General features: G+C 48.4%; 1 protein-coding gene across 3 annotated transcripts in view; it reads left to right on the top strand.

The window, feature by feature from the left end:
* The window catches only part of LOC120052831, a 15,067-nt gene extending 4,548 nt beyond the window's left edge, over positions 1 to 10,519 (top strand). The window contains exons 2-9 of one of the 3 annotated variants that reach the window (XM_039000009.1): positions 1,867 to 1,970; positions 2,316 to 2,394; positions 3,284 to 3,485; positions 4,070 to 4,141; positions 4,642 to 5,684; positions 6,101 to 6,927; positions 7,456 to 7,680; positions 7,759 to 10,519. In XM_039000009.1, the coding sequence (XP_038855937.1) occupies positions 1,867 to 1,970; positions 2,316 to 2,394; positions 3,284 to 3,485; positions 4,070 to 4,141; positions 4,642 to 5,684; positions 6,101 to 6,927; positions 7,456 to 7,680; positions 7,759 to 8,012 (2,806 nt within the window). In that variant the 3' untranslated portion in view covers positions 8,013 to 10,519. Of the gene's footprint in view, positions 1 to 1,866; positions 1,971 to 2,315; positions 2,395 to 3,280; positions 3,486 to 4,069; positions 4,142 to 4,641; positions 5,685 to 6,100; positions 6,928 to 7,455; positions 7,681 to 7,758 lie in introns of all 3 variants that reach the window. The other 2 variants (XM_039000010.1, XM_039000008.1) reach the window with 2 other exon arrangements.
* The last annotated feature ends 254 nt before the right edge of the window (positions 10,520 to 10,773 follow it).

The raw sequence follows: 10,773 nt of genomic DNA, 5'->3' as shown, positions 1-10,773 counted from the left end.
AAAAAAATGTCAATTGGGCAGTGGGAACAAGTTCTCTGAAGTGGTGGATCACACTTCACCATCTGGCAGTCCGACGGACAAATCTGGGTTTGGCGGATGCCAGGTGAATGCTACCTGCCCCAATGCATAGTGCCAACTGTAAAGTTTGGTGGAGGAGAAATAATGGTCTGGGGCTGTTTTTCATGGTTCGGGCTAGGCCCCTTAGTTCCTGTGTAGGGAAATCTTAACGCTACAGCATACAATGACATTCTAGATGATTTTGTGGCAACAGTTTGGGGAAGGCCCTTTGCTGTTTCAGCATGACAATGCCCCCGTGCACAAAGCAAGGTCCATACAGAAATGGCTTGTCGAGATCGGTGTGGAACAACTTGACTGGCCTGCATAGAACCCTGACCTCAACTCCATCGAACACCTTTGGGATGAATTGGAACGGCAACTGCGAGCCAGGCCTAATCACCCAACATCAGTACCCGACCTCACTAATGCTCTTGTGGCTGAATGGAAGCAAGTCCCCGCAGCAATGTTCCAACATCTAGTGGAAAGCCTTCTCAGAAAAGTGGAGGCTGTTATAGCAGCAAAGGGGGGGACCAAATCCATATTAATGCCCAATTTAATTTAATTTTGGAATGAGATGTTTGCAGAGCAGGTGTCCACATACTGTTGGTCATGTAGTGTATGTAACCTAAGTGGAGGTATTTACCAGGCTAGAAAGGCTGTGGTACTGTACTACACACACACACTATAAACCACTGTACTGTATGTAAATCAGTTGTTGCTAATGCCTCTTATAGCTCTACCATTACAGACCATTCTAGATAATGTTAATTACCTCACACAATGGGGAATGGGTGAAACGCATTTAAAAGAAGGCTGTTACTTTAAGAAAGAGCAACTGGGCCCAAGCTTACATGAGTGACCATGCAGACACACACACACGAGTGTGTGTGTACACAAGAAAGTGCAGGCGCGCACACACACCCACACACACACACGTTATCACGAGTCCAGATGGAGAGCGAGGGGCAGATCAATACAAAGACAGCGAGTCTGGTTGGTATCTCTGCTCAAAGAGTCTCTCTCTCACACACACACACACACACACACACACACACACACACACACACACACACACACACACACACACACACACACACGCAGTAATGAACACTTGAGAAACCAAGGCACTGTCTTCCTATGGCCTAGTTTTAAGAGCCTCCAATGTCATGTAAGGAGAAAATAGAAAGAATTACAGAAAACAGCGTGTGTGTGTGTGTGTAGAAAAACTGCCCTAAATCACACTGATCCAAAGCCAGTTTCTAGTGCTTGGATTTGAATGGTTACAGCTAGGATTGAGGCAAAGAAAGATTAGCTCAGATCAGCTTCTAGTGTATCCACTGCTCTTACAAGTGGCTTTACGCTATGGCTAGACTCTGCACCGTAGTCACAGATCTTGTATCAGTTTACCATCCCTGTATCCTGAATCCCTGGTAGTGGAGTGAAACTCAACACAGACCTTGGATCAGTGTCTTGTATTGTGGCTTGTGATTCACAAATGTCCCTTCAACACCAATTTACCCAGTAAGAATTTGACCCAATTCTGCCCAGTCAGCATTCAGCTTTTTCCCCAAATAAACCAAAGTAATTGCAATTTTACCAATAAATAGTCTAAATCAATCCAAAAATGTTTTATCAATGATTCAGTTGTTATTGGTTGAAAGTAATTGGATACAGAAATTGAGACTGGTTTCCTATTGGTGATCAGTGTATTGATTGCTTTTCCTATTTGATTGATGTGAAGATTGGTCCGCCTGGGGCATTGATGAAATTGATAGAATCTCTCTCTCTCTCCCTGTGTGTGTTCCACAGACGAGGTTGTGGGAGGAAAAGGAAGGGAACGCCAGTGAAAGTGTGCGACCGAGTCTTTGTCACAGAGGATGAGGAGGACAGCTCCGAACACAGCTACTGTCCAGGTGTGTGTTTGTCCTATATTGATGATTCTTGTGTTGACACGTGTGTGTGTGTGTGTGTGTGTAATAGTTGTGTAGTGTGTGTCCTTGTGAGTGTATGCATCCATGATCGTGTGTGTTATGGGTGGAAGAGGGGGGGGTGTGTGCGTGCTGACCTATATAAATGTGTGTTTGTGTTCGTGTGTGCGACTGTGTTCGTGCGTGACTGGTGTGTGACGTGCATATGCGTTCAGGTGGGGGAAAGGTCGATGACCTTGTGTGTGTTCTTTCGTACGTGTCAGTGTGTGTGCAGTCGTGCATGTGTGTCTGTGTGCATTCGTGTGTAATCCTTTTGTACTCTTCTCTCAGGTGATGGTAAGGAGGCTGCAGAGAACAAACGACCAACACTGGATGGACCATGCTACATCAATGACCCTGCTCAGATCTGGTGTGTGTGTGTGTGTGTGTGTGTGTGTGTGTGTGTGTGTGTGTGTGTGTGTGTGTGTGTGTGTGTGTGTGTGTGTGTGTGTGTGTGTGTGTGTGTGTGTGTGTGTGTGTGTGATTTAATTTCATGGTGTTATTTTTTATGATATGTTTTTTATTTGATGACCTTTGTATTTTTTATTGTGTGTTGTGTGAGTGTGTTCTTTGTTATGTAGAATACAAAACATTAAGGACACCTTCCTAATACTGAGTTGAGCACCCCCCCACCCCACCCACCGTACAAGGTGTCGAAAGCGTTCCACAGGGATGCTGGCCCATGTTGACTCCAATGCTTCCCACAGTTGTGTCAAGTTGGCTGGATGTCCTTTTGGGTGGTGGATCATTCTTCATACACACATGAAACTGTTGAGAGTGAAAAACCCAGCAGCATTGCAGCTCTTGACACAAACCGGTGCGCCTGGCACCTACTACCATACCCCGTTCAAAGGCAATCTTTTGTCTTGCCCATTCTCCCTCTGAATGGCACACACACACAATCCATGTCTCAATTGTCTCAAGGCTTAAAAATCATTCTTTAACCTGTCTCCTCCCCTTCATCCATTCTGATTGAAGTGGATTTAACAAGTGACATCCAATATGGGATCAAAGCTGTCACCTGGTCAGTCTCATGGAAAGAGCAGGTGTTCCTAATGTTTAGTATTGTTGTGCTGTTTTGCATGGGGTAGCTGTGTGTGTGTTGCAGTGTGTAATTGAAAGTGTGTGTGTTAGCTGCTATTTTTGCTGATTTTGTATGCATAGGTCCACGTGTGCTGATCTAGCTCCCTCCATCCCCTTCTCGCTCTCCCTCCCTATCTCTCCCCCCACCTCTCTTCCTCCCTCCCCCCTTTCAGCAGTGGGTCTTTAGAGCTGGGTGAGGAGGGATCCAGCGGGGGCAGGGGGGCGGCGGTGATGTACCCCCCTCCTCCAAACTGCCGCATCCGCGAGGTACACTGTGGGAGCCAGGTGCGTCTGGTCGTCATAGCGATCCGAGACATCACCAAAGGAGAGGAGATCACCGTTGACTACAGCCTGACCGAGTGGGGAGATAACACTATGGTGAGTAACCATGGAGACATACATGTGAAAGCCTAAGTAACTGTTGCCACGGTGAGTAACCATGACGACGTACCTGTTAGAGCCTAAGTAACTGTAGCCATAGTGATGGCTGGTACAGATATAACCTGGGATATAGTTGAAGTCAAATGCAGTTTACCCATCTTTCTATTTGGTGAATAGTGCTTTCAACGAACGACTTACATTTCACATGTCACATGCAGTGAGCCAAATAACTACAAAATAGTTACATTTTGAAATCGACAATATGCCACAATATCCATGATTTGTGTTATCCGAGGCAAGTTGTAAGTACTGAAACTAGAGATTGGATCACGTGCAACACATTTCTGCGCTGTTTACTTTTACTCTGGTTAAATAATCCTCTTTTTCCTCACATAAATTGTTGAGTAATTTGTGTTGGGCCATAATACATGGGTATCTGGGTATTTTCACCTTGGCTGACTACTGTATTTGACTGATTATAGTATCTAGCGCTTTTTGAGTACTACTGTTTTTGGTTTGACCGTCTGATTGACAGCACTGGGTGATAACAATGGATGTTAATGGAGCCTATATTCCTCCAGGGTTTCCGTGGTACTGTGTCTCCAGGGAGATATGAGTGTCTCTCCGACCCTGAGAACAACAGTATCAAAAAGGTAAGAAAAGACACCTGTTGCCTACAAACGCCTACTATGTTTATACAACACTTAATACTATACTGATGTGCGTGTTTTATATGTCTACATTCCATACACCTGTCTACTATACCCTCATCTCACTTTCCTTCAAAGCGTTGTAATATACTAGTGTTGCTCACTCAACGCTCTAAATGGGCACTCCTCATTCACACACCCACAGTTGACAGACACTCTAAACCAGTGGCTCTCAACCCTGGTCCTGGGGAACCAAAGGAGTGCACCTTTTAGTTTTTGCCTTAGCACTACACAGCTGATTCAAATGATCAACTCATCATCAATGCGTCAAGCTTTGATGATTTGAATCAGGTGTGCAGTGCTAAGGAAAAACGAAAATGTGCACCCCTTTGGTTCCCCAGGACCAGGGTTGAGAACCACTGCTCTAAACAGTCGGTCTTATGTCACTTGTCTGTACTCTACTCACACAACTGGCTCAAACACTACTCTTCTCTCGCTCTCAGGAGGAAGAGTCCGTGCCCCCCTCTCTCTCAGCCCAGGACTACCTCACCCCTTCCTGGCCCCTTTCCCCCTCTTCCTCCCCCCTCTCCCACTCCAATGCCAGCGACTCGGATCCCCAGAATGAGGTGGGTGAGGACGGGAGTCAGAGACGCACACCTCGCCGCCGCAAACGCCGCCGGACCACCACCCCCTCCAAAAAGAGGACCACCCCTCACCGGACGTCCCCGGGCCGCCCCCCCCTCTCCACTTCATACCGCCCCCTCACCTTCTCTCCCCCTCCCTCCTCCTCCTCCACCTCTTCTCGCCCTTCTCTGTTCAAATCCCCTGCTCCGTTGGGACCAAACACGACGGCGAACATCAGTATTAACATCGCCAGGGGGGTCGGCATGGGCTTGCCCCCCCAGAAGCTGAGCTGCGCTTACTGCGGGCGCCACTTCCGCTCACTGGGGCGCCACCTGGACAAGCACCACCCCAACCAACCCGAGATCCGCGCCGCGCTTATCGAGCGCTTTATGCCCCACCTGGCGGCCGCGCACGCCGCACACCACGCTCAGTCCGAGCAGCAACCTCGGACATCGGCGGCATCAGGAGCGGAGCAAAATTCACACAAGCCACCACAGGGTGGCGCCGCAGCCGCCGCGCTCTCCCTGTCTCCTCAACGTCCATCCGCCACCACCGCCCAGTCCCCTTCCTCCGCCGTCGGGAGAAACTCCTCCCCCCTGGTGTTGACTCCGCCCCGAGGACGCAGTGCCGTGGCCGTGTCCGTTCTGAAGAGAAGCCCGCCTCCGGTGGCTGTGACCCCGCCCAGAAAGGCGGGACTGCGCAAAGTGAAGAAGGAAAAAGAGGAGGAGGAAGAGAACGACCTGGTGGAAGTGGAGGTGGTGAGGCCCAAAGAAGAGGCAGAGGCGGCTTGTCCCCACGTCTTTCAGCAGACGCCCAAAGAGGTGGAGCGGCTGCCTAAAGAGGATGAAAATGAAGAAGAGGAGGAGAGCGGAATGATGGAAGACGACAGTGGAGCGGAGGAGAAGGAGAAGGAGTTGTTGAGGTGAGTGCTGTGGGCGGGTGGGGGGTTGGTACTCCGTTAAAGGACTAGTTCACCTGAATGACATTCATCTCATCAAATGGATCGTGAGAAAGTAGTTGATGTATCAGCAAAGTGCCAGCAAACTGAACTGTTGCTTAGCTTCTGCATTGGTGGATGTAAAACAGTAGGAATGCTTTTAGCATGCTCAAATTAGATTACTAAAATCAATCAACTGAGACTGACTTAAAAGTAACTTCAAACTGCTAATGTGATGTTATCATTATAATAAAGGTAATGAGGATAGTAGATACTTTGAATTTTTTTCCCCCTGTTGTATTGTGCGTTGAATAAATGAATAACTGACACCTGCAATTGAAACTAATCTCTCCCTCTCCTTTCCCCCTCTCTCTTTCTCTTCTTCCCTCCCTCTCCCTCAGTTCGGGCCGTCTCCACATGCTACCCCTCCTCTCCTCCCTGTCTTCCCTGGTTCTCTACCTCCGCAGGCTCCAGCACTCTGCCTTCCTCTCCCTGTCCCGCCAGCTCCAATCCGCCGAGGCCTGGCGCCTACTGTGCCACTCCTCCCTCGCCCTGCTCATCCTCTACAACCGTCGCCGCGAGTGCGAGGTCTCCAAACTGGTCATAGCCGAATACCGCGCCCGTGTCACCCCCCAGTGCCCCGTGCCGGTGCCCCCCGGCGCCCCGCCCGCCCTCACACCCCTGGAGGCATCGCTTTCGCCCTTTGAGCGTCTCGTGCTTCCGCATTTGCCTCGAGTAGGTGTCCAGGGCAAACGAGGAAGAGTCCAGCCTCTTATCCTGCCACCGCACTGCGAGCCGTGTCTGGAACTCCTCCTCCAGACCAGGCAAGATGTCGGCGTCGATCCCCAGAACCCGTACGTCTTCGCCCGGCCGTACCACTCTCCAGCCACCCCCCTCCGGGGCACCGACCTCCTCCGGAGCCTGGCCCGCTCCAGCGGCACCCGGAACCCCCGCGCCCTCACCCAGACGCGCGTCCGGCGCCAGGTCGCCATCTTGACGCAGCTGCTATTGCTCGGCGAGGGGGAGGAGCCAGGACAGCCGGGTGGGTACGCCATAGAGCGCCTGGAACACTTCCTGGAGCGCGAGTACCACGTGACGCAGAGCTGCGGCGGGATTGGCCAGGACCCGGGGCTGATGGGTAGAGTGGGGCGCGTGGTGCTGTGCGGGGAGAGAGACGGCGTGCTGTTCCGGGGGATGAGCCTCCACCACATCTGTCTGGAGCTTGACGGTAAGGAGACACTGAGGATTGACATATACGTCAGACCTGACTAGTCAAGCTAGAAGTGGAGTTATTTTTCTCTCCTTTACTGTGTATTAAGTGCGCTTGATTCAACCTGCTTGATATAATGGAACGGATGGAACAAAGCACGATGACCGTTAGAGAAAGGTTAGCTGTAGGTCAAACCGATCGGACGTTTTCGTGAGAAGACCGATTTTCCGGATGTCTCATGGTCTGACAAACACCACTCTGGCTCTGCCACCTGTCACCGCAGATGCGGAAGTGCGACATCGGCGGATGCGGTGGTTTGAAAAAGTTCTCTCTAGCTTAAACTGACATTTTGATGGGGATTTTTTCATTATGTTACTTAGATTGACGCAGCAATGCGCCAATCGACTCTAGGGGGTTAAACAGTTTAGAGTCGTCTCACAATGATTGTTCATTTTGGACTGCCCTTTAGTATGATGAGGACCAGCGCTGTAGTTAAAGTTGAGAAACATGTACATGTATTTGACCCTTCTCTTTCTCCCCCTACAGTGATGTCAGGCAACTCGGCCGACTCGTACTCGGACGGCGACTCTGACGGTGAAGGGGGGAAGGAGAAGGGTGAGGTGGCCCCTCCCAGCCTGCTGATGGTGAGAAAGGGCAGGACCAACGGCAGGACGCCGCGTGCCAGGAAACTCAAGGTCACGCCCTCCTCCACATTGCCCCTCTCCCCCTCGCTCCCCGGCCGCAGGAGAGGCTCAGGTGGGCCCAAATCAGGTGTGTGTGTTCACACTCCAAAGACATGTCTACACAGATCCACCCCTGTGTGTACTAACCCACACTCTCCCCGCACAGGCAAACGCGGCGTCCTCAAGCGCCCGTGGTCAGACGCGGAGCGCGCCGCCGTGGAGGAGCACCTGACCTCCAACATCGCCGAGCTGCGCGTGCCCGCCAAGGCCGACTGCGAGCGCTGCCTTCAGAGCTGCCCGCTGCTGGTCACCAACCGGCGCGACTGGCGGGCCATCAAATTCTACTGTCACAACCGCATCCAGCTGCTCAAGAAGAACCAGCGGCGCGAGGACGACGGGACGCCAATCATGGTGTGCTGAGAAGACTGACGGACAGACTGAGAGATTGATGGACGGACACGACAACAGCTCCACAGTATCCACACTTGCGTACTACATAGAATGAAGGAAGCCAAAACAGAGGAGTGGTCAACTCCGTAACGTTACAGCAGTGCTGATGGTCAACTCTGTAGTGCAACAGAGTTGACGCTTAAGGAAGCAATGTAGTGGGCGTGTGTTCGAAGTGGTACGCTAATGTGGGTATTGGAACGTAGCCTACATGTCATTAAGCAGGTTTCCATCCAACCTTTTAATGCAAGAAAAGTCCATGTCGGGTCAAAAATGTCACGACAGGCCTGATGGAAACAGAAAAATTTTCGATAAACTTTCCAAATGTCAACAAAACAAAATACGCGAGACAAGGTGGGATCTTTTTGTGTGGGTAAAATGAAGTACACGAGAAATGTCGGTGGGAAATGCTTTTATGCGCAAATATTGATATAAAAACCATCATATCGAAAGTGCAAGGTGATGAGCTTGATGCTACTTTACAAGAAATATCCAGGGTTTTATTCTGGTGAAATGATCGATGCTTGGCTGCCATTTGACAAATGAAAATAATCTCACTCTTTTGGCCATAATATTCTCATCATGTAGGCTATATGTGCGCCTGCGCTATTTTCCAATACCAGACTGGGCAGACTCGTCGCAATATAAAAACACTTTTTGTGAGAAACCCATCCGTAGAGTTGAAAATTTGATGGAAACCCATTTAACTTTTTTTTTTTTATTCTGTACACGGGAATTTAACAGCAAAAGGTATTTTTATGTACATTACGTCATCACGCAGTCGATTTGATGGAATCATTTCTGGTGGGGAAAATGCGCATATTGTTTTGATGCAGATTTTTGAATATCTGTCACCAATTAGATGGAAACCTAGCTATTGATACCCTTATATATAGTCCTCTGAGACAAAGCGAGGAAGAGACGGGGAGTGAGAGAAGGAGTGACTGTGTAGGAGTGGCCACAACCTGTGTAGTATACAGTGTATATGGACATGTTCGTTTTGTTCTCTCTCCAAAACGAGACGAACAATGTTAATGATGGTAACATTATAATGATAACACACCACAGATTGTTGTATTCAGATTTTCTGGACTCCAGTGTTTCATGGGTGTTTGAGACACTCAAGTGTTGTAGGGACGTTTCTGAACACAAAAAAGCTTGACACTGTTAAGAGTTTGGCGCTGTAGTGTGTGTATTTCTAGTGCTGAGAAGATGTTATAGGGTCTCCCAACACCCAGTCCTGGAGAGTGCATGCTTTAGTTCCAGCCCAGCACTAACTCACCTGATCAAACTAGACCTGACTGAAAGACCATGGTTAGTTCATTACTTAAAACGGGTGTGTTAATAGTGCTGGGCCGGAGCAAAAGCCTGCACCCCAGGCTAGAGAGACCCTGGGTTGGGGGGGGTTGGGGTGTTGGACGCCACCATCAATGTGTTGTGAAGTTTATTTTTGGAGTACCTAAGACACTATAGTCAGCTTGGGGCTTTTCCGCTCCCTTCAAAATTGACACTACAAGACAGCAGTTGAATACTGCTTTTGCCTAAAATACACCAAGTATATTCTTGTTGGCATCTTTTCTTTTCTTTTTTTGAGCCTGTTGCACATGCGTTTTCTTAAAAGCGGTTTAAAAAGGTGCATTAGCCCGTCGGGCCATAATTCTGAGAAGTGCAGAGTTCCGTATTTAACTTCTTCTATGTTACTAAGTGATTTTTGGGGGGCATTTTTCAAAAGAGTGAGCATAGCTGAATACTATGCCAACGTTATATATTTTTTTTTACATGCAGTGTTGTTGCGTCGTTTGTTGATCGTTTTGTCTTTTCAGACTGACCAGTGTAGCTCCAGTCTTTTTTAAGCTACTCTAGTCTCTATGGTTCATTGCAGTTAGATGATGGGCTGCTTGTAGCTCTAGTCCAGGGTGTTAGTGTGGCTTGCTAACTCTTAGGCCGGCATTCAATCCGAACATTAGTAGATTTGCGTTATAGCGCGCTTGACATTTTAAAAGTAATTTCCGATTAAGCCAACACGTGCAGAGTTTACCATGCACGCGGGCTCTACGAACGCGGGAACATTGCCTTTTAAAAAGTGCATAGCTGACGAAGCGCGGTCGGGTTGAATCACGGCCGGAGCCTTCTCAGCTGTAGCAAGTCGCACTAACGCCCCGGACCAGAGCTAGGTTTCTTTGTAGGTTAATCAGAGCGCCAAGTAACCCGACATCTTGTCTTATTGGAATAAAACCACACGCCTCTCGACAGATAAATGAATTCATTTAACATAATCACATATAATCGTACATTGTTTCACGCTATCATCTTGCCAGTTTCAGTGTACATAAAAAAAAAAAGATCATTACGTAAACTGGTCGGTTTGTGCTATCCGTAGCTTATTTGTTCATTTGCGAGTTGGTATTGTACATAGGCCTATGGTTTTGTAAATATTCACAGAAACACATAAAGGGGGAATAAAACTACACAATGGCTTGGTTTGTTTGTGTTATGTTTTATATAAGTCTGATGAAAAGTTAGTCATATTTCTGAAATATGACTCTTTCAATGTACTAATAATTGGGATTGTGTCCCAATATTATATTCTTTCTCCTGAAGTGTACACTTGTTTACTACTTACCACAAATCTAAAAACATTGAATTGGTGGATGCATGGGCTAGTGGGAGTTTCCTAAATATTTATTTTCAAATTTACTTTTAATCATGAAGGAAAGTGAACAGGTGCACACTT

The sequence above is a fragment of the Salvelinus namaycush genome, chromosome 8 (assembly GCF_016432855.1).
Source record: "Salvelinus namaycush isolate Seneca chromosome 8, SaNama_1.0, whole genome shotgun sequence".
Classification (NCBI taxonomy): Eukaryota; Metazoa; Chordata; class Actinopteri; order Salmoniformes; family Salmonidae; genus Salvelinus; species Salvelinus namaycush.
The sequence above is the reverse complement of the archived record's forward strand: the minus strand, read 5'-3'. Positions and strand labels throughout refer to the sequence as shown.